General features: G+C 38.8%; 1 protein-coding gene across 4 annotated transcripts in view; it reads right to left on the minus strand.

Annotated features, from left to right (window-relative positions):
* Positions 1 to 360: 360 nt before the first annotated feature.
* uxs1 (UDP-glucuronate decarboxylase 1) overlaps positions 361 to 24,609 on the minus strand; it is a 56,579-nt gene continuing 32,330 nt past the window's right edge. For all 4 annotated transcript variants that reach the window (XM_012864387.3, XM_012864385.3, XM_012864388.3 and 1 more), the window contains exons 10-16: positions 22,035 to 22,156; positions 13,882 to 14,001; positions 13,551 to 13,594; positions 3,588 to 3,648; positions 3,407 to 3,464; positions 2,814 to 2,917; positions 361 to 1,257 (exon numbers count right to left, since the gene is read on the minus strand). In XM_012864387.3, coding sequence (XP_012719841.1) covers positions 1,126 to 1,257; positions 2,814 to 2,917; positions 3,407 to 3,464; positions 3,588 to 3,648; positions 13,551 to 13,594; positions 13,882 to 14,001; positions 22,035 to 22,156 — 641 coding nt within the window. In that variant the 3' untranslated portion in view covers positions 361 to 1,125. The remainder of the gene's footprint in view (positions 1,258 to 2,813; positions 2,918 to 3,406; positions 3,465 to 3,587; positions 3,649 to 13,550; positions 13,595 to 13,881; positions 14,002 to 22,034; positions 22,157 to 24,609) is intronic.

The following is a 24,609-nucleotide window of genomic DNA, read 5'->3' on the forward strand; positions in this document are numbered from 1 at the left end:
TCAATAAAATTGCTATAAAAATAGATGGTTTGTAGCTTTCATGTGACGAAATCTTTAAGTTCCAATGAATACTAACGGTGCACATTTTCACTCTAGCTAACTATTTTCAACCATTTCTGGGCATCTTAACTTTTACATCAGCTTTCTTGCCGTATATATATATATATCTTGCCGTATATATATATATATATATATATATATATATATATATATATATATATATATATATATATATATATATATATATATATATATATATAAACATTTAGAGGTAATGAAATTCAAGTTAAAAGTTCTTCGTGCTCGTTACACCTGCTGTCAAAATATAAAGCAGCTTTGGGTCACAAACAAACAACTGTGGACGTAAAATAAAGATTTATTTAGCTTGTGAGACGTTTCTTGAGCCTTTGTTCCCACCTAGAAATGAGTTCAGGACCTTTGGAGAACTCCTGATCTAAAGGGTCAACATCACATGCAAGTTACTGGAAATATTTTATTAAAATAGCATCTTCACATCAATATGATACTGCACACCATGACATGAAAGTTTCACAAAACACAACAACCTTAAAAACAATTACGGCGCCGTAAACAGTTGCTCTGGAGGGTTTTGTCCGAAACCTGCTGTGCACTGCAGGTCTGGCAGACGGACACAACAAGACGTCCAGTGGAAAAACAAACTCTGGCGGCTCCTCTCCAGACACAAGACGCCGTGAAACTGATGGGAGTCCAATCGTTTCTGCACGGTCTGAGCTGCTTGCTGGATTCACGTGGCGGTGCGTTAAAATGGCAAAACACTGCACATAATCCGTAAAAAAACAAAGCAAAACATAGGCTGTATTTTAAATTCTTTGCTCCAACATGTTGCCTCTTTGATTCAGGCATGTCCATCGGCTCTGAGAGCTTCAGCGAGGCGGGCCTCGTCAGATCTCGGCTGCCGCTCCGGCACAAGGCATCAACAGCTTCTAAAACGAGAGCTCGGAGAGAAAGCTGTCTCCGAGAGCCAAAGGAGGAAAAAGGATCCTTTTCCAAAAAAGTGCTCTACTCAGCAGGGTACGTCAAAGAGAAGCTCCTGGGAGTCTCTCTGATGGTAGAGGAGTGTGCAGCAGAGCAGACAACTACGTCTCAGTTGTGTCTGGGCCGTCCTTTCTTCATGCGGGCGGCTTTAGGTTTGGGGATGTACTGGTTGTTGGCCTGGTGTTCGAGTTCTCTGCTGAAATACTGAATCGTTTTGTTCAAACCTTCCTCCAGCGGCACCTGTTCACAGTAAACAAAACTTTAATAAACAATAAAAAACAAACTAAACTTTATTCAGACAAAATTTAGATTTTCAGCCAGCTTCTTTAACGAGTCGCTGATGTAACTCAAGAAGCTGTTGGTTTGCTGTAATTCATTACAAATATCTCCTGAGGTGTCTCTCTGACTGCCTGAGTTGTTCCAGGTATTTTCATTGATTTGCATGTGTATTTAGGGGCGGGGACAGGGCGACCCAAGATGCACGTGTAGATGCGGCCAATTCCACTCGAATCGGTGACACGTCGCGTCTCAGGTTTCAGGACTCCCTACCACCAATGTTAAACACGAGAGCTGTAAAGTCTTTGGTACATAAGGCCCCAGATCTTACTTTGAACAACTTCCTCCTGGGATGAACCAGAGACTTTTCAAGCTAACGGCTAGTCAGTGTCAGGCCAACTCTTAGTCATTGTGTTTCCTTCGTACATCGATAACCCACGGCACAGTTATGAACCCTTAAACTGCCATGACAATTGTATTACATGGTTTTATATATATATATATATATATATATATATATATTATATATATATATATATATATATCTAATATATATATATATATATATATATATAGAGAGAGAGAGAGCGAGAGAGAGAGAGAGAGAGAGAGAGAGAGATAGAGAGATAGAGAGATAGATAGATAGATAGATAGATAGATAGATAGATAGATAGATAGATAGATAGATAGATAGGCTGCCAAACACTTAAGAAACCCTCCAAAAATAATAATATTTATTCCCAACCAATGTCTCATATAAGTGCTAAGCGACGCAGCCGTCAACACTCGGAGTAAGAAACTGTTACTAATGGACGACAATTCAAGGTTAGCAGTTTTCACTATCAGAGAGGTTTTTAAACAGTTAAGTCAAAAATGCTCTATGGAGTTTCTAGGAAGGATATTTTAGCTGCTAGGAGGCATGTTGGTTATTCATTCAGGTTGATACAACAGTAAATTAGAGAAATAAAAATAACTATTTCCCTTTATAGTCCCACAGAGGGGAAATTTATCTCTGTGTTTAACCCATCCCTTAGCGAGAAGATTGCTCTATTTGAAAATGTCAGCAGTCTTTTGGAAACCTCACAGTGAACGTAATGGCCTACTGACTCTACGGGGGAAACACAGACAGACTGCTGTTAATGCTGACTGCGTCGATACTGATATAAGTTTTTAAACAAAGTTTCAAATGACATCTCTTTATCCTGTTTATAAAACTAAGGATCAGTCACAAAGGCTCCTCCAGTCTCCTGTATAGTTTCACCAACTTATCCCTTTTGTTGTCTGATGATGAATTAACTTTTGGCCAACAAATCGTGCTGATTTATGAACTTTCAAAGGCAACACACAGGTGATATTTTATTAAAGTGTAAAAAATAATCCCAGAAAGTAGTTGTTTCATGTGATTGTTTCACAGCTAAAAGCTTCTAAAAATGAGGCTTATGAGCATTAAAGCAACCGTCATGTGAACGACATAAGAGTGCGCATGTGTGGAGGCCAACGGCTCATGTCGATGAACATACCACAGGTTCCCAGCCCAGCATCATCTTGGCTTTTCGGATGTCGGGTCGCCTCCTCTGGGGGTCGTCCTGGGCCTCCGACAGAAACTGGATCTGGCTCCGGCTCACTGCGTGTCAGCGATAAAAGTTTGCGTACATTTGAATGTGTTTAGGGACATAGAGTGAGATTTTCACACAGAGAAAAAACAAGATTTCGTGTTTGCCAATGTTCACGCTGTGAAGGGATTCACGAGATTCCAGATTTCAGAGTCATTGTGGCTGTTTTTTTTTTTTCCCCTTACTCCCATTGGATTCAATACGTAACCCAATAAAAAACAGCAGAGACCAAACTAATGTAAGGTTTTCACATCATTAATACCCAGTGAAAATGTTCACCATAGTTGCGCTCCGTTCAGGTAAATGCTAAATTATACGTGTCAATTATAGTGACAGCACAAATCTTAAGGTGATAAGAACAGTGGTGGCTCTTGTGCGCATTTCTCCAACATTCTTCATTCATTCTGTATTTGTCCGAAAGTTGCACAAGAGATAAGCGGGAGCGAGGGATTACAGGGGTCAGAAGTCTGTACTGACACAGTGAGGAGGATTAGTCTTACCAACAAGACTTTTGATGAGTTGGGCAAACTCCAATATGGTGTGTTCCTCTGGGTTTCCCTAAAAGTCAAACATTTAAGTTGATTAAATCCGTGTAAACAAGTTACAAGCACACAAAAGTGCACGAGAAAGATTTCCCTTCCAATGCAGACCTAATTTTCAGATGCTGCTGAATGAACTCACCAGATTGACTGGACTGCTGATGTTGCTGTTCATCAGCAACACAAGGCCGTTTACCAGGTCGCTAGAAAAAAAAACAGAACAAAAAGATGCATCTTGGTCAGCATCAAGAACAAAAATGAGAAAATATTCTATATTATTCAATAAGCATAATATACATTTGTTTTTAAAAAATGTCCAAACAGATTTATTATACTGTTGAATTCAATGTTTACATACGCTGAATGAAAATAAAACATTTTCTGATTGAGAATCAATCACACTAATAGCTTCCTGCTTTGGATATGTGAGAATCAGGAAATTATTTTCATTTTCTGAATGCTGGAGCGAGTTTACATAGGTCTCCTTGGAATTTGGTTGAATTGCTTTTGAACATGTAGGACTTGGGACAGATGTTTGAGGTATCCGACCAGCTTCTTACAATATTTTGCTGTATTTTTAGCCCATTCCTGCTGACAGAACTGCACAGCCATATAGCACGGCATCAAAGACAGCTATCTTTAGAAAGCATTGTGCTCTGATGAACTTTTAGGCAAAAAACACAAAAAGGTAAATTTGGTAGCAGAACAACTACAACTCATCACCAAATGCCATCCCCCTCTCAAAAAATAAATAAAAAATCCTTGCTGACAACAAAATATGGCGGCAGCATAACGCTCCAGGATTATTTTTCTTTAATGGAACCAGACTTTTTGTTTATGTGGATGAAATTGGTGACAGCTGTAAATACGGTTTCACCCCCAAAACTTCTGGTGTCTGATAGGAAGCTGAAGCGGCACTTAATTTTATAAGTAAATATTGCTCAATCAGAAAAACGATCAAGGCCGAGCTGGATTGCAGAATTAAATTTGAGAGAAAACCCGCAGAGTCTTTTGTTGAGGACCAGAGACGCACTCAACATCTGACTGATTAGGAAAACATTAGCAAAAGAGGAGCAGGTACGTTTCAAAACGTTGAGATGCAAGATACTGATAGACTCCTACTAAAAAAAGACTAAATGCTGGAATTGAATCAAATGGTGCTTCAACAAGCTATTAGGATAAGGCTGGGCACACTTTCATAACAAGGTTGTGGCAGCATTAGCTTTTATATCTGTTACAACAAAGTTGATGTTATTTAACATGATTATAGCGCTACCATCTACCAGCATGGATGCCCAGACTTTGTTTAGGTTCAGGCCCAAAGTTCAGACTTGCCCTGCAAACATCCTAATCAGAGGAAATCGTTCCATTTGGATAAAGGAAATACTGGGAATGCTACCATGCAATCTTACAAGTGCAAAGTTAGCAGATTGCAGGGTTAACTCTCCGATTAGAAAGCTGATTTATAATCCTTTTTGGGCTTGAGTTTTAAAGATGGGTGGCAAAAATTTGTGGTCAACAACAGTGGGAATAAAAAGAGAGAAGCTTTCAGGAAACAGATGTCGTGACACTTAAATGAGAAAATATTTCAACTTTGCGTTGCAAATATTTCAAGAGGCACTGAAAGTTTAAAGGAATTTTCTGCGATTGTATTGGTTCAATGGCAAAAAGCGGAGGCTTTTTACACAGCAAAGGGGTCATTATGATGTTTCTTGGCAGATCTTTGAGTCTGAAAGCTCAATTTTTAATTAATAAATATCCAGGACCGAGAGAAAGTGTTAGAGCTATGTATTAAACTTACAATGCCAGTAGCAACAACAAAATGGTAATTGTAGCTCTTAAAAATCTGAAATTACAATTTTTTCCCCCCCATTGGTACCAAATGTCACTGATAATTCATGTCTGCAGCATAACTTTGACAAATGGCTCAATGGCTGCCACAAGAAAATTTAATTAGGTTTTATGAATAAGAAAAACTGAAAAGCAGAAACTTTTAGTTATTTTTTTTAGAAAGTGACTCGTGGCGGTAAGCTAAAGCGATTTTGACATCCTGACAGACTTGGATCTGCTAAAATCTGAAATACCAAAAGAAAAACCTGGTTTATGTGATCATAGATTGGATACAGATTCTTTAAAATTGCACTTTCTAATCAGTGATAATGTCATTCCACAAAATACAAAAAAAAAAAAAAAAAAAAAAAAAAAAAAAAAAAAGTAGGAATGTCAATGTTTTATTTTTTGTCTAATTTAACCCCAGATTAAGAACTTTGGACCTAGTTAAAAACCCAGATATAAAAGGCTCCACTGAGTTAAAAAAAGCAGCAAAATTATTGTTTTTGTTTTTGAATGATTGTGGGAGTTTTTCTGTTAGTAATTCTAAAACCAAAATGATTACTGAATACTCCAAAAGCTAAAGATGTGATTTAGCAATCAAAGATGACGATTATTTGATATAAATGAACATAAAAAGGAAATTCAGATTTGGACTTTTAAATACAATAAAATAAGAAATGATCTGAATGATCTGAAAAACTTTTTCCCAATGAAACCCAATTTCATACTTTTCAACAATTCAAAGAAACCATGTGATGTACTTTAGTTCATCCAACTTAATGAACAGCATCCTAAGTATAACACTGTCTTCAGTGTCTGGACACCATATTGAAAGTGCCGTCACACAGAATTAAGACTGTAATCTGATATCAAAGATCGGCGGAAAATAGATTGGTCTTTGAAGGGTCTTGGGAAGGACTTCTGGTGTGTATTAAGAAAACAGCGTGCATCTGATTTAGTGTATAATGCAAGACAGTGCTCCAGCTGTTTGGAGCAACTATCAGGAAAAAAAAAACATTTACATAGAAATGGTAATTCATTAAAATGGTTGGAGCACATCAGGGTCATGAGGCAAAGAGCATGAAACGGTTGCAGTGGCAGCGTATTCATGAGATAAGAATAGACTCGGCATGCACAGGCATGGCTTGTGCATTTATTTCTGGATCTGGGTCTAAGCAACTCCTTTTGATTGGACTTGCCAAGCTTTTGTTTCAGAGCTCCGCAAAAAAAACCCTGTTCACCTGCATCCTCTTGAGTTAATAAGACTGAAACATTAGCAGGGCCTAATCACATATTAGGACCTAAAAAAAAACACATATTGAAATTAAGGAATATATACCATGCGTTCATCCTGATAGAGTTTACTTGTCCTTTTTGAGCCTGAAAAGAACTTCACATCGGAAGCGATCAGCAGACAAACATGTTGTGCGCCATCTGCTGGCAGTACCGCGGAACGATCAGAAAGCAAGATGGCGTCAATTGACGCAGCTGCAGTAAGAGCCAGCAGACCGTTCTGTAATGCCTCGCAGTAAAGTGTCAGCATGGCGTAGTCAAAAACCAACAAGATCTACAGGGTTAGGGTTACACTGCCGAATCACTCAGCTCCATTGTTTCTCCCCCTTTACTCATTGCGCGCATGCACAATGTCGTACCCCCAGTCATGTGGTCTTGTTGTGGTAGAAATACAAAAAAAGCGCTTTGCTTGCTAACAAACAGATCAGAAACAAAGTGTAAAATCAGAAATAAAACACAATAGGCCAACAGGGAGTGATAATTTAATTAGTAAACCTTGTTATGCAACCAGAAATCTACTGCCGTAGAAATTTGCGAAGTCATGGTGAGAGACTAGGCCCCTTTAAATGTCTTAAACATTAAAGCGAAATGGTCGATTGCTACAATGAAAGCAAACCTTGAGAAATAATTATGAATGACCATGGTAGGAGCTAAACGGCAGCCTCCTGTGATCTTCCAGGGTATTGGTAAGAGTTCTGGCATACCAGAGTCTGAGGGGTGGTGCAATGCTGGGGGTATGTGCAAGGATCGCCATGAGAAAGGACTGCATCTGCATAGTGTTGTTAGGGTGTAGCGGAGCATCTTACTAACATGATAAATAGGAGGGGAAAACAAAAACAAAAAAACCCTTTACCAAGTATTGAAAGTAGCAGTGTCAATTACCTTTAAGAAGCAATAAAAAGAAAATATTGCTTGCTTATTGGTCAGATTCAGTACCAGTCAGTGCCTGTTGCGCAGCCTTATTCTGGTGCTACATTTAAACAGTGTTTCCCATTGAGATGCAATGCTAATTTACTGCCTTGAATGCTTGAGGGCTTTTCTTTTAAGCTTGCGAACCGAAGAGCCAAGTATTCAAATAAACCCCACTAAGGTTTTTGAATAGTGATTCAATGCTTTACAGTTTAAAAAATCTAAATCAAATTTTGCTCTGAATGCTGATTTGCTCAGTTGTTGATTGACACAGGCGGGAAAGAACAGAGTCTCTGTTTATGAAAGTTTACTTGGAATGCCACACGGAGATAAAATCACAGTATTGACTGCCAAGCTTAATTTAATGGAGGAAATCGGAGACGAACCCCAAGCTTTAAGTAGATGGCTTCGTGCAGCACGCACTGTACCAAAACCTTTAGCAGATCATTGTGTCCAAACTGCTGCTAAATATTAGGTTACCAAACGCTATGCTATTCACATACCCTCATTCTTGGGAATAATGCCTGAAATAAATACTTAAATGGACTATGGTGTAACAAGAAACGCCTTGTCTGCATTAAGTTCCTGGTTATTAACAGACTTGATTGATTTGGACCATTTTAAATTTTAGTGGTCCGGGAAAATGGCTTTGCTCCCTTTTCTAATAAAGCTGGTTGTGGCTGACTTTGGATATCGAAACAATTTTAGGAACTAAAAAGGCAGAAATGGACGAGCATCATGTAATATTTCTGCAACCTCACCCTCAAGTGTATACCTCTAGGAGGTATACTTTAAAACACACAGGACATCAGCCATTTTGTGTGTCAAAGGGCGATTTTGTCCATTTTTGACATTTACAGGTGTTGAACTTTAATGAAATGCTCCAAGGACTTTTGAGCTATCGACTTTAAATTTGCTCAGTTTGCAGTTAATGCATGGGGGATTAAAAGTTTTTGCCGTGGCCAGGTCACAGACTTTACTCTCCGAAAAATTAGAAACGGCAGAACTTTCACATAGAAACACACAATTGAACTAAAACATGGTATTATCGTTCACCCCCAGGTGACCAACGGTTGATGAGGTTACCCCCAGTAACCTTATCAACTTGAAACTGTGTCAGAAGACAGAAAAAAATTTGGTCTTACTTCCTTTAGAGCGCAGACAGTTTTGGTCCGAGGGCATGGCAGTGGCGGTATGGCCAAATGAGGCGTCACGCCATGACCATAAGTTTGGGTTTGATTTCCAAATAAAAGATCGGTTCAGCACCAAAATCAATATGACTGATCCTAGTCCAACCCCACACAGGATTCCAGCACGACATTTGGTGGGTGTGGCCCATGTCCTCCACAGCACCCCCTAGCAGCACTAAAATAATTAGCCCCAAACAATGCTTTGTCTGAGAATTATGACATTCAGTACAGATCTGGAACATCACAGGACCAGCAAAACTGTGTTTTGGAGTGAGGGTCCAAACCCACAGGAAGTTGGCCATTTTGGATCAAACTGCCACTTTGTCTCTTTTACACACCTTGTATCTGAGCAAACTCCTCCTACAGCTTTTTATGTAGAGACTTCAGAATCACCTCTTAAGGCATTGGAAGTCTAGAGTTACCAAAGGATGTGGGCGCGGCCAAGCCTCAAAATCTGACTTCTCGCCATAAAAGACAAAACTGTAATAACTTCCACACATAAGACCTGGTTACATTCATATGCTAATGTGATGACGTCACGTTAGCTCCACCGACTTAGAACAGAAAGTTACCAGTTTCACTGTTGGATGTCTTCATTTTACGCTCTAACACACAAAGTTTTGAGAAAAGTTTGGTCCAACAGAACATGATGTTGTTTCCTAATCTTAACAGCAACTGTTGGCTGAACAATGTTGGCGTGACAGAGTGGTGAATTTCCATAGCTCGCCGTTTGCATACGTTTGGCTATAATTCATACCTGCATGATCCAACTTGCTTCAAACAGGAGATGAATGAGCTTTCTCAAGCTGCCAACAGCTCCATTGGATTACATTGGAATTTGGAGCAACGGCGCTCCCCTAGAATACTTAAATCCCTGTATCCCAAAGATACATCATCAGATCCTTACTAAATTTGGTGTAATTCATCATGGGTGATTATTCAACAGATTGGTGTGATCAGCTGATGACACCACTTTAGCTCCACCCACTGACAAATAAGTGTTTTCTAATTTAATATCTTTGAAAGTGTTTACATGTTTCAAATTTTGCCTAATATTAGATTATGATAACCAGTGACATTTTCAAAACACGACAGAAAGTCTACGTTAGTCCTTCGCCACCAAACAAGTGACACCAGATTCTAAGAGGAATGTCAGATTTCAGCCAAATTTTCAAACACCTCTCACCGATGCACATCTAAGCCTGGTAGACGATAATGGTTTAGCCTGCGCGTTGTACCCCCTAGTGGTGGATTGTGGAATGGTAGGAGAGTTCTGCATAGACACGTAGTTGGCGATGCTGTGCTCCCATGGTCGCGACACAGGCCAAGCGGCCCTGAGCTGTGAGCTGCCCAATGCGACTTGCAGCTTTAATTCTCTTTTACCTGTTTCTGTGTCCATTGAATGTTAAATACTCCGCAAATAATAATGTCCAATAATGTTTTTTGCAAATATATATAAACACACACACGCTGGCCATATAATTACAATATCATGAAAAAGTTTATTTTTTTTTCAGTAATTAAATAACTATTTAAAAAGAAGTTTAACTTGTATATGATATTTATTGATTACACAGACTGATATATTTTAAGTGTTTATTTCTTTACATTTTGATGATTATAATTGACAACTGATGAAAACTCAAAATTCAGTATCTCAGAAAATTGCAATATTGTGACAAGGTCCAATGTTGAAGACACCTGGTGTTTTCTATAATATTTGGATTCTCATTTTGAAGTTTATTAGGTCATCTTCTTTGAATCTAGCTGCTGCCATATGATTACCTGTTTGAATACTTGTTTCTAGGTCATCTTCTTTGAATCTAGCTGCTGCCATATGATTACCTGTTTGAATACTTGTTTCTGAGTAAGCTCACTGAGACACCTTCTTAAATTCATCCTCAATACGAGATGTCCACATACAAAGCTTTGTTGGCTCTCAGTGAACGTCCCAATGGAAAGAATCAATCAGTTTCTAGCTCAGGTAGCCAGTGTCTTCCTTGCTTTTGTCATGGTTTAGTTTTGATTCGGCTTTGGTTTACTATTATTCTCAGTTTTTCCACCTTGTTTGGGTTTTAATTTGTTAAATTTTAGTTTCCTCCTTCCCTTCCACTCAGCCTTCACTCCACTCTCCTTGCAGTCAGTCACACCTGTTAGTAATTATTCAGTCAGATGCATTTCACCTGTTAGTCTTTCTATTTAAACCTCCCTCTGCCTCACTTTAGTGCTGGTCCATCATCATTCCACACCTCTCCATGCCAGTCCCCGTTTTGCCTTGGAAGCTTGGTTTGCTCCTGTTGTTAAGGTTAGTCCTGCCAGTCACTCTAAAGATTGTTTGTTCACTGTTTGATCCTGGAAAGGCTCTGCTCTGTGCCCTGGTGTCTCTCAAGTTCTGCTAACCTGACTAGCCGCCCTGGTGAAGCTCAGCTCGGTGCCCTGGTGTCTCCAATGAACTGCTAGCCTGAGTGCTATGAGGCCTGCTAGCCGAGCAGCACCTAGCAAGTGTGGACTCTCTGTCTCCGGGCCGTCAGCTCCTGCCTTCACCTGCACCCCTGAGCCCCTGTATTCCTGCACCTCTGGTTACTTCATCCATCAATCATTCACCTTTCAATAAACCTCTCAAACTTTTGTCCTGTGTGTGTGTGTTCTGAGTTCATCGATAAACAAACCTGACAGCTTTTGTTACACATCTTTTCAACCATGAAATTAGAAACCAGAAATAAAGGTGATTGTTACATTGGTGTGAACGGCTCTCTGATAAACGACAGAATATGAATCACAACGCTGCAAAAAAACTACGGTAAAAATACAATAAAATGGTTCCAATTCTGTTGTTTTGGGTAAAACTAAGGCTATAAAGGGGGAAATGATCTTCAGCAGGTTGTTTTATAAACAGACATGAGACTCCACAAAGGCTGAATCAAATGTGCTTCACTATGGGCAAATGGTTGTTTTTTTAACCAAAGAGGTAAAAGTAAATAGATAAAAAAAATAAGATTTATAAATGGTTCGGTTTTGTTTTTCTTCTATAAATCTATAAATAAATTCTAATCTCCAAAAAAATTCCAAGTGGGATGGTCCGCTTGTCATTAGTATTTGCACACACACCGCAATATCTGTAAAACCTTTGGACCTGGAAAAAACAATTCCCTTAACAAAAAAGTGCCTAACGAGGGACAGAGAAAGTGTGACGGTTGCAGCTGTGTAAAAAAAAATATTTTAATTTGATTATTTGACCACTGTTAATACACCTCAGGGGATAGTGGTACAGATGACTGCAGGTTCCCACGGTTGTGAAAGACCAGCCTGATATAGGACAGCCACAAAGTGACTATTGACTTACAGGGATATGGGAAATAAGATTCTCTAAACCATTGAAAGTTATTTTCCAGAACACTCCAACCTCTAAATTATTAACAAGGAACAATATGTATCCCATGAAAATATAGAAAACTTAAATTATTAAAGAAAACTTGGAAAACCTGAAATAGGTAAACACAAGTTAGGGTCAACTTTCTGGGTGAATCGATCCCGAAGTGCTTTAAGATTTAGACAAGCCTTCATAATAATGATAGTTTGACAGCCAGTTAAGAAGAGGTTGGAGGCAAGTCAAGCTCATTTTGTTATGATTTGATGTTAAGTCCTTTAATGCAGAGTTCGGTTTTAGGCTATTATAATAAAGCTACAGCAAATATGAGTATGTTTTTATGAGCTATAAATATGGCACAGTCTGCAACCCCCCTGGTTAATAAATCAGACGCACACATTAACAGGAGAATTTGTGCATCTCTGGAGGAGCTGGCGCCTGTGGCAAACGGTTGCTCGGCTGATGTGCACTAAATGGCTTCCTCTCCCCCTGATTATATGACATAATTGTCCCAGACCTCAAGTCCAACTAAAGTCTTTAGAACTCAAGTCAAAGTAAGTCTCACGTCTTAAGTGTCACTTGAGTCCATGTCACATACTGAGACACTATCTCTCGTTTGGATATGCCATGAGAACTGACAAACTAAAAAGTGCAATGGTAACCAACACAGACACACCAAGAAACTAAGCCTTTCAAAAAAAACAAAAACATTTTTTCTCAAGAAGGGCAGCATTCCCTGAGGTATATATGAAACGTCAACCAGTCATCAAAACAAGGGTTTTCTTATACAACAGAGCGAAATAAACATGGAAATATTCAACACAAAAACAACCAACACAGAACAACTAAAAGCAGATGTTCCTCTTACTGTACATACTGGACTTACTTACCATAAATGCATTTTCTTCTATCTATATTGAATAAACTGAGCAAAACTGTAGAAATATGATAATTTTCCACATGACAAGTTTAACTGGAGGTATAAATGCCTGTAGATGTAACCGCTGGAGGAAACAATGTCAGTTTACCCAAGGGATTTTTATTTTTTTGTGACCTGCGCCAGTATAAAAGTTCACCAAACACTGTTCACACAACAACAAAGTTACACGCGGCAGCAGGTGCATGGTGCGATGAGATAAGAGAACTTCAAATGTTGTTTGTCTCTGATCTCTCGCTGTCAAACCGCTGAAATTAATCTCCTCGTCCTCGACAAACAAACCGATAACTACTGTTCGGATCCGGGAAATGTTGATATTTCTGAGTCAGGCCAGATGCTCTTTCAGTCTGCCTCAGACTAATAATTTGATGAACAACACATGTCCTATTTTATTTATACACAAAAAGACAACAACAACCAGCTTTACACTTGTCAGTCTTTGGGCGTTACAATGTTACCAGAAAATTGGCAACACTGCATGGCAAAATCTTCAAATTCTATTATACCAGGAATATTAGGACTAAAAATGCTTGAATATGTGGGATTAAAATGAAAATTTAATTTTTAATTGCCTACCTTACATACTGGAAGGCTCTAGTTTGGGATCCAGTACCATACACCTAAAAGCATAAATCAGTAATCATGTGTTAAAAATACATATATACACAATATCTTCTCAGTAAAATAACCCACAAGAATTTGGTAAGCAGTTGCAAAAGTTTGAATCTGAATGCGGAAGCCTGTTAAATTTAGGATGCTGCAACCTCTACAATCCATATCAAAAACCATGAGGGGCTCTGCAAGTGTTTACAAAATAATAATGCAAGCAAAGCTGTTTGAGAGAAATCCATTCGTTTCGCAAAAAGAAACTGAAAAGAGATGAAGCAAAAAAGCTCAAAATGCATACAGTGAGAGGTTCTCCTTGTAGCGCCTGAAGGATGAAATTGCTGACGACTCGTCCGTCATTCATGTGCATCCGGGAACCAAACGTGTTGAAGATTCTTGCCACTCTCACCTCCACACCTTCCTGCAAATAGAGAGGAATTGGAGTTATGGTGAATAAGCTTCTCAATTTCCTTCAGCCCTGTTCAGCTTATCTACAGGAACCATGGGGCAAGTTTCAGGGAACTATAGTCTTGCATCAGCACGTACAGAACATTCGGATTATCTGCAGCACATGAAAAAAAAATCTTTTAAAAAGTACTTTCTTTTTCAATAAAAATAACACTTGTGCATTCATTCTAAAGTACTGCTAGTAGAAGAAAAACATTGTTTGTGCAACAAACTGCAGTGATGTATGCAGCCTAGTAATAAAAATGATAACCCTCAAGAGACAACAATCCTCCAAAGTACAAATAAAGATGGACAACTCCACGAAATATGTATTTGAATCTTATTTAAAGCATATTGAGAAAAAAAAACTGCATTCATGATGACTTCTATCTCATATAATCTTCACATAGACTGGCATAATTCAGTGAATGTTTCAACAGTGTATAAAAGTACAAAATGGTGAGAAACACATCAGCTTTGAAGTGGAATAAAGTGACATTGAGTTTGATGCCGATGCCAGATGATAGTGCCAACTTGGGCATTGGATTGTGTGAAATTAAAACGTGCTATACAAAGTTTACAGGTACAAAAAAGTAAAAACGTAGTGCTCATTTACGAACAAACAGCAAAAAATATACAAAACAAAATACTATGAGTAAAATGGAGGAAATTATTTGGGATTTCACAGCTGGTCCTTCTTAAGGAATTGCTTCAGTTCTAATTGAAACTGGGGTCAGCTTTAGTCCCAAAGAGTTCCACATTTGACCTTTTCTAACAAGAAGGCTGTTTTTCACAGATACATTTTCTTTCAGGACATTTTTCAATTCCCATTAGATAACCTATGAGTTGGTCAACCAGCAGCTCTAACTGGAACCAAAAGGTCTCTGAGCATCCCGCTAGCCTTAATAGTTATGCATCGCAGTCCTTTGATCAGTTTATGCACATTGTAGTGCAATGTGCGTAAATTTGTCACAAGTCCACAACAGAGAAAAAAGCAGCAGATTCTACTGATAAAAAACAAGAGGAAAAAAAGCAACCGTTATCATCACTCCATGTTTATGCATCTCTTTAGCATCCATCATGGCTCACAAATTATTGGTCGTAGTCTGGTTTAAATATATACTGTGAGGATGAACTGCTTGCAGCAATTACTTTTCCGTGGAAACAGTAATGCTCCTTTAAAAGATATATAGCCATGTAATATGCTTATAAAAAACACCAAAAACCATTTGATCATGATAAAAAAAAGGTTATATACACAAAGCCTCCATCTTGATAGTGTTTTGATGGTTCTTTTTGAGCCAAAAGTTTGCTCAGAGTAAGCTACTGAGTCAGTCAGAATCTGTTAAAAAGTCCCTTGTTCAGCGTAACGTTTACTAAAGTCACCTTTCTATTTTCTACTTTCATTTAACTTTCTATTTCGATGAAATCTGGCCTTGAAAATTCATAGTATTTTGTCCTGTTGTTTCTTATAGTAATCATGCAGTTATTGTAAATTAAAGGATCTCTAGCACTGTATTTATTAAGTATATAACTTTTACAAAAAACAGAACTTTTTGAGAACAATCTCCAGCTCAGCCTATAACAAGTATGTGTTCAATTGTTCTGTGGGTCTTATGTCGTCCACACAAACCCCTCTGGCAACCTAAATCTGTTTCCTACAGCTGACCAACTCTGTATCGATCCGAACCGGTAGACATTAGCACTGCAAAGCTTGATCTGTTTAAATGAAGTTCTTTAATGCTCTTTTAATAGTTTACTGTGTCAACATTGGTAAAAGTTTTTCTTCCCCCACCTACAGGTTTGGAATGAGGTTATTGGTAAATACACAGAGCGTAGTAAATTCAGGGTGCCCTAATTAAATACAAAAACACACAAGTTTAATTGTACCACAGAAGTAGTTTAAACAGTATATAATCCTTCATTTTTAAAAAGGAAAAATCTTACAAGTGACTTTCAGGGAATAATTCCTAGAAGGAACATAAAGAAAGAAAAGTCCTCTTGATTCAGCACAATGTCATCAGGGTGAAGGCTGATTTGTTATGCCAAGTACAAAAGAAATACATTGGTCAAAAAATGAAAGGAACACTTTGAAAACATGTCAGATCTCAGTTGAAAAGGAAAATCCCGCTGGATTTCTATACTGATGTTGAGTGGGTAATTTGTTGGGGGGAAAAGGGATACCACATCATTTGATGAAAATTAACATTATCAAGGGCTTAATCTGAAGTCACCGGGAAAGTGAAACTGTAAAACTCAGGCGGCAGGCTGGTCCAATTTGCTGAAATGTCATTTCAGAAACTCACAATCATCCTCAGTTGTTGTATGGCCCCCACACACTTATATGCTTTACAACGTAAGGGTGTGCTCTTTATGAGATGACTGATGGTGTCCTGGGCAGAGATTTTAAGGCTGATGCCGATAATGATTATTTTGACATTAGGCAAACCGATACTCGATGCGTAGGGCCGATTTTCTTTTGGCTGATTCTTGATGCCGATATTGCTTTTTCTTCTTCCATTTACAAGATAAAAATGACCCAATGATAACAAATATTACACAAGTGTCAATTTAAACAAAAAAGAAACATTTATTGAATGGAGCATTGCACAAGTTGCAAGATTTTTAGAGAAGTCTCCCCCCAGCCAGAAGTTGAAATGACACCAGTGTTGTGCATGGGAGAAGAAGAAAATAATCTGCTGCTGAGACTGCACACGTCTTTTGTTTAAAGGCGTCACGTCTTCTGAAGTAAGAAAGCAATAACTATTATAGCCTAAGTTCACTTGCTAATGCATCAATGATGACGGAGCCCGCTTCAGCTCGCTCACATACACAGAGGCAGACAGTCAATCAATCTAAATTAGACAGTTAAAAATACAATAAAAATTGAAGACTTACTGTCTTACAACCAGTCTTATAATACCAACGTATGCGCTTCACGTGATGTCACGGCATGGCTGATGAATGCGCTAATGTATCGGTCAGCGCATGCACATATCGGCTGATGCCAATACAAGAAAAAAAAAAAAAAAAAACTATATCGGCCGCAAATATTGGCTGGCCGATATTTCGGTCGACCTCTAGTCCTGCGGTATCTCCTCCCAGATTCTGACCAATGTATCAGTGAGCTCCTGGACAGGCTCACTGATACCAATCCCATTTGTGGGATTGTGTCATTGTTGCCGCTTCAGTGCACCTGTTGGTGATTTCTTTAACACCCAAACAGCAGACACCGATTAACAACCAGATCAATAATCCAGAGGTCTAACTGTCTCGATATGAAACTTTATTAAAGTATATTTCTTTTGAGCAGTGTCTTTCTATGGAGAAAAAGAAACTAAAACAAACAGAGGTATATCCTGTGCCTAATTTTGTTTTGCAGAAACACAACGGACCCCGACTAATCATGTCACCAGCACTGTGACAACATCTAGTTCAGATTTAATCTTTTCCAAAAAAAAAAAAGCACTGTAGCAGGGCAATACCTTTTTTATTTGTAATTTTATGCCTGTGTTGAGGAAAAAGTTAACCAGGATAAAAAGTTGCACACAACTAGTTTAACCAAAGTTAAACTTGCTTGTTTAGCTATAAAAAAAACTTTCAAGGTAAACTTTCCTTAAAAGGAAAATTAAATGGAATAACTTAAACATTTGATCTGAAGGTACCAAACAGGTAAAGGTGTTAAGTCTATGTCAGACATGTTTACAATACTGACAAGATTTAATTTAAAATCAAAATTAATAAAGGAACAAAAAACAAAGCTATGAATCTCAATTTTGTATGTGTGTGCGTTTTATGCCCATGAGCTACAAATCACTGCATTTCATTCAAGATATAAACATGAGAAAAAAACTCCATTCATTAAAAGAACAAACATTATGAATAACACATGAATTGAATGATTAGACACATAATAATCAGAGCAATGTAATTTCACCAGGTGACTATCTGACACCCTACCTACTACAAACACTTAATCAATGTGAGCCACTATATGATGGATACAGGTTGTAAAAACGCTGTTTTTTGTAATCTGTGGCCTTCCTAAAGTCTGCCTCATGCATCAAGAAAAGACGCTTTGGATGCTAAGTGGATCCCTATTTGGGAATAATACATGAATAAATACATGAAAATTATGTAGATTGTTCTCTTGAAAAGGTGAATCATAAAAGTCATAAGGCCTGATTTGTAAACAAATTCAATAGGGGTGAAGATCAAGGACACAATACAGAGAACATGATTAACAGGACCTGACAGGCATTTGTGTGGACACATTAAGTTTAGAGGAGGATTTTTGTTGTTGAAGCCAACTGGTTTTGATCAGCGGCATGGCACTAGCAACGGGTAAATGAAGATGGTGATGGACAAAAATGTTAAAAGTTAAGACTTCTTGTTAAAAACAACAAAAAAGACAATCATGGCTATGTTCACCTCATCTTTAATTTAGAAAATAGAGCTTGAGCAATTTATTTGAGTTTTATATTTCTGTAAAATAAATGAAGTAGAGAAAATAGTCAAGACGCATGAGCTAGTGTAGGATCTTAGCCTCAGTTTAAGATTGTGCCAGTCTGCGGGAAATCCCCGACAGAGTAGCTCGGTAATAATGCCGCAGCAGCAGCGGCCGTAATACTGCAGTCTTTACGGTCAGGCTCGCCTGTCAGCGGGTCTCTGCCGCTCCCGACGAGTCCGAACAGAATTCAAATCCTAAAGAACTGACTGCAGAGATGACGTTCGGAGGTGTTATTTCTCACCTAAAAACATCTCTTTGTGATAAATTAAAGTTATAAAATTGATAGGAGCATCTCGTTACTCCGCCCTTGTGGCAGACAGTTCTTTCTTACTGTACGCACACTTTTACCCCCCAATATGTTTCTGAGAAAGCAGAGAAATATTGGGTCGGATAGGGAAACCAAAGGCCCGGGAAAGTAAAGCGCGGGGAAAGTAAAATTAGTCAAGTAAATGTGTATGGAAACGCTACGCGTGATTTCCAAAGCCCCAGGCACCTCAAACGCTCAAGTTGATATCAGGTAAGCAGGCTGTAAATATGATACGGCATTACCTAATAAAAGTGATAGGTGGCGCTGCAATTAAAGACTTGTGGATCATGCTCCTATTCCTTCTACTTTTGGCTCATGCAATGCTTATCTGGTGTCAGTGACTGGCTCTCCAGCAACGTTCTGGTGCTAAACACAGAAAAGACAGAGACCTTGATAATTGCTTACAGCCACCTGCAAACAAAAAACAACCACACAGTTGCTTCTTTCTGCCCAGCAACTAAATCCGCATTAAAAAAAATAAAAAAATCTAGGAGTTACATTTGACACTTTATTGGGCTCACACGTCTGATCCATTTCTCATTCCTGTTGCTTTCATTTAAGAAACATTTCTAACATTCAGGGCATGGTTACTCAAGTAGATCTAGAGAACATTGTTTATTTCACGCTTCCAAGCCATCCAAAAGGCAGCAGCTGGACTTCTTACAAAAACAAAAAAAAAAACAGTGCATTCTCCCACATCGGCCTAGCCCTCCTTACACCGGCTCCCAGGTGATTTCATAATTCGTTTTAAATTTCTAGAGGGCTCTAAATGGCCAGGCTCCTTACTATTTGTCCCTTCAGCCTTTGACCTCAAGCCCAAAAAACACCTGGATGTCACTCGTACTAAGCTGAAAACTAAGGGGAACGAGGCCTTTTAGTCTGTAGCTCCTAAACTATGGAAGAGTTTACTACTACAGCTTCGCTTTGCTGACTGTAGAGATTTTTTTTAACAACTGAAAACCGTATTGTTTCACCAGGCTTCTATGTTATGATTTTATTGTGTGTTTTATGTATACTTATTGTGCTTTTTACAAATACTTTTAAGCTTTTAGCTTTTTATGAATATCTTAAATGCTATATCCCTGTAGAGTGATTTGTGACTTTGTCTTATCTCAGAACAAGAAAGGAACTGAAAGGAAATCAAATTATTTTTCCCCAGGATATAGGTGCAGTTTTTGTGTCCTTGTGATTCCTGAGAGAAGAACACAGTGGATTTTCCTCACACTGTTTTTCTTTAAAACAAAAACAACACTGTTTTCTTCTCCATCTGATTGAGAAGTCACAGTTTAGTTTTTAGTTTTCGCTGCAAATTTAGCATCACTTTGATCGAAAGCTATGGCGCTACCTGGCACTCACAGCTAGTCTTAGTTTTCAAGATATGACAGTCCTTGGAAATACTTTTTGAAAGTTAAAAGCAAAGGAAATAGTGTATTTGCTTTCTTTCCGCCAGCTAATTAGTCCTCTATAGCAACGGGTGGGGGAGGGTGAGTGCCGCGTCACTAAACACCCCGTGTTGCTCTAGAAAACTTGAGTCACTCACTTCTGATCCATACAACGCATTCAAAAACAAACATACAAAGACCAACTTTAATTTCAAGGTAAACTAAGTGATTTGCTCTTTGAATGCCACTTTAAAAAAAAAAAACACCATAATTACTAACATCTCTAAAATACAGAGCATAGAGTTCACCTTTTAACACCATAAAAATGTTAAACAGTCCTTGTCAAACTAGATCAAAAACAGAAGCCGCTTTACTTTCTTTAGCAGGTTTGAGCCAAAAGAACAACACAGAAATTATTTACATCTTCTTGCCATAGAAAACTGCATATTCACATAAAGATGCACTAGAGAATAGTGATATTAGGAGCTTTAGCAAAACCATCCGTAATCACCATTTATAACTCACAAAATGAATCAGGATGATCATTTCTAAAGATAATATAACAAATTCATAAAAAAAGATGCCCGCCATGCGTTTTGTAAACTTGCACACCCCACACTGTCTTCTCGTTTTAAATGTTAATGACTTTTGATTATATGACTAGACGGTAGATGTGATGTGCGATATTTTTGTCTGTCCTCAGAGCTGTCTGACAGCTGGGGTTTTTTCGAGGCAGCTGTTTCTGAGAATTTTTCCAGCAGGTGTGAAAAAAAAAATAATGAGCAGCTGAGGAGGAGCAGGAGACGGGGCAGATAAATAAATATCACCTGCCTGAAGGGAAGGCAAAGGGAGTCGCTCATATCTGATCATTAAAGGCTGCTGTCACTCAGGTCATTATCAAAAAGGCTTTACATAACTGAAATGATTATGAGCTTCGCTGAAGGTTGTTCATCATAATTTCCCCACCGGTTGATAACAGATTCGTCGGTGATAAAACTACACGCTCAAAACAACTGTAATGTTATTGCTTATAGGCTTGTGAAATGAACACAACCGTTGAACATTTTACAAGCACATGTTGTTGGACTCACAAACCAAATCAGTTAATCCCTATTTGCAAAACACACCGTTCATTTAACCTTAAATCATAAATCGATAAATCCACAAAAAGTAATTTTAACCCCTTTTATAGCTAACACTGAAATGCAAACATGTTTTTATCCTCCTGCATCAAGACATCACTCAAAGGAACTATATCTGATCCTGCACAAATTTGAGTCGTGAGTTAAGAGAACAGTATAGTTTGATCTGTAAGCCCCGCCCCCAACAGTTCCCCCCCTATAGAAACCCTTGATTTGCACGAGACTAAACACGCGCCTCAAGAAGAAACAAGGCTTCATCGAGAGACTTCGTTGTCTTTTACATAAATGGCTACGTCTCGGGTAAATTATATTTTCTTATGTGAATAGCTAACATTTACATGCATGCCAAGCCGTTCTGTTTGCATGCCATGCACGCACTGGAGGAGCTGCTGCTTAGCAACGGCTCCGTCGTCCTGGTTTGTCCCCAGTTCGCTGCTTATTTCTACTAAAAAGAAAACCATGGACTCGCTCGATTGCCAAATCAGTCAATTGTTATACAATTACGTCTTAACTCATTGTACATTGCGTAAAAAGCATGTTTCTTAATCAGACAAAAATAATTTCAGGTATAGTTCCTTTAATAATACATCCAACGTGATGGTACATGAAGGTAAATGTTGGTCTTGGTTTAAATAAGGATAAAGGAGAAAACATGAGTTGTGATACCTGCTTCATGTAGGCATAGCACATAGTCTCTGCTACACGTTTCCCCTCATCATAGCATGCTCGAGGACCAATTGGGTTCACGTGGCCCCAGTACTCTTCATTCTGGGGATGTACCTCTGGATCTGAGGGAAAAACAAGAAGATGTTTTTAGATATATTTTTGTATTTTATTTTATACAAAGCGAATTAAACACCTAAAAGATGCTTGTTAGAGTCTTGATTTCGGCAACAACAAAAAAATTAAAATTGTTTACTGAATGTTTCTACAGGGAACTTCGTGTTTGCAGATTAACTAAAAAAAAACTCAAAGAAATTAAATCAGTATGTAGCCTGCAATACTGATATAACCAATTAGAACATTTTTTCAGCTTTGCATACTAATTGTGTTATTTTTGTCTAAAACAAGATCCTTTAGAGACACTTTTAATCCTAAATCAAGTTTGTCAAACAGATCCTGCCATCAGTCTGCAGCTGTTAATTTATGCCTGACTACAAAAACAAAGGAAGCACAATGTTCCAGACGGGCAGGTCTAAATTAATTATGAGGCTGTTCCAAGTCAACAGCATTGGTAATGCCTTGATATTTTAAACCTACAGTAGCCACACACCTCTGATAAAAAACAGGTTTCCTTTCAGTCAATTCACTCTATACAACATAAGAATGGGATGTCACGTCCCCGTGAGGCCAGACCGAAGACGCCTCCAATCACGTCTTTAGGCAAACAACGTGTGATGACAGATGGAAGGCCCCGCCTACTGCCCAATACTCATCACAGTTATTATTCAGCTCTTACATGCGTCCCATTGCTGAGAATACCCTTTTATGAATTTAGTGCTACCTAGCTACTGCTAGTTTGCTCCACCGTATCTTTAGATTTTACAAAAGTAGCTTAACTGCTCTCATTGGGGTTAGCCACTGCTACCTGCTGGTTAGCGTGTCTGGCCAGTGAGAAATAGTTCTTTTTTCTTGCCTTTTCCTTATTTTTGGCTTTGTGGTTAAAAACAAGCAGCAAACAAGCGAAGGAGTGCGGCTTCTCGCTTCATCATAAAGATCAGTCTGTGCGACCACTGTCAAAGCAATCCCTCTCTCCAGCGAACGAGACATGCTTCAGAGAGATCTGTAGCTAACCCTTTCTGAAGTCCCAGATAGGGACAGGGCATCTTTTGGACGAACTGGTGTGCATGGAAGGGCTTATTGGACCATCCCTGGATGCTAAACAAGCAAAGTTCCAACGAAAGAGCAAACTGAAGCACTTTGCTACATCATTTCCAGATTCGATGTGATATCTAGACCCTACATGACCGTGCACTAGCCAGTATCACCACCACCATCACGAATGAGAGCAGCATCACCTGTAACTCCAAGCTGACTCAGCCAGCAACTCATGGCACGCTCCCCGCCATTTGGTTTGGAGCCAAGACCCCCTTTGGGGCTCCAAAGAGATTTGACGTCACAGAGGAAGAAGACTTAGTCCTCCTTGCAACAGGAGTGACAAAATAGGGAGTTCAGAGACATGGAATCTGACTGCTCCTGATTTGTTTCTGTTCAAGTGGTACTTCGTTTTTTGTTGTCCAGGTCCCCAAAAGCACGGTGTTCCCCAGACACAACCTACCATGCACAAATTCCCAGTGCACACACAGTTTGCACTTTCCATCTTAGGTTTGTGTGTGTCAATTGTTGCTCAGGGAACCACAAAGTATGCTCAGAATTGTTTGTCTAACTGCTTCAAACATTTCAATGAAAAGAGCAATTTCTTTGCAAAACAAATTAAAATCAAAACACTGTCAGCCACGGAGTGCACAACAGTCAAATGAGGCTACACCTGGGAACAATAAGTGGCCGTCTGAGAATTAACGATTGGTTGGCAGCCTGATGGTCCTCTTTTGCATGTGAACAACCAGTTTTGATAGTCAAGCTTTGTCGAGAGTTTATCAGCATCCCACATCTTGACCTGACCATATTTGCCCTCTGCTTGCCAAAATCTATCAAAAGCCTCTTGTTCATAGCCGACTTCAGGTGATCGCAGAGATTTGATGTCAGATTTATCTCAGGACTCTAGCTAGACTATTTAAATGGTCCCCTCATGACATCAATCTTTTCTGCTGTATAGTTGGACTCACTATCAAAATGCAATGTGTCTTTATCTTCAGCTTTGTAGCAGACCTCTGAAGAGTGTGGGTCCATAAAGACTTTGAGAGCCGCTGTGATTTTTTTTTTAATATTCATTACAACAAGCATATTTTTACAATCAACAGGTAAAGAAACGTAAAGCACCTGGAAGGCGCCTGCAAACTGCAGATCACCAAAAGGCTTTGGGAGTAACGGATTACCATAACAGGGACCCGAAATCTACAAGGGTCCTTGATCAGAAAGATAGAAACAAGCCATTTTATTCAATCTTCAAAAAGAAAATTAAAACATTTGCTTTTTTAAATAAAATTTAGCTAAACGTTTAATGCTCACACCCCTCCCCCGCTTTGCGTGTACCATTGTTCAAGCTCAAGATTGAAGAAATAACCCAAAGTTACAGGAAAACTGACAATTCCCTGAGTAGCACCTGCTCAGGAGGGAAACG

The sequence above is a fragment of the Fundulus heteroclitus genome, chromosome 7 (assembly GCF_011125445.2).
Source record: "Fundulus heteroclitus isolate FHET01 chromosome 7, MU-UCD_Fhet_4.1, whole genome shotgun sequence".
Lineage (NCBI taxonomy): Eukaryota > Metazoa > Chordata > Actinopteri > Cyprinodontiformes > Fundulidae > Fundulus > Fundulus heteroclitus.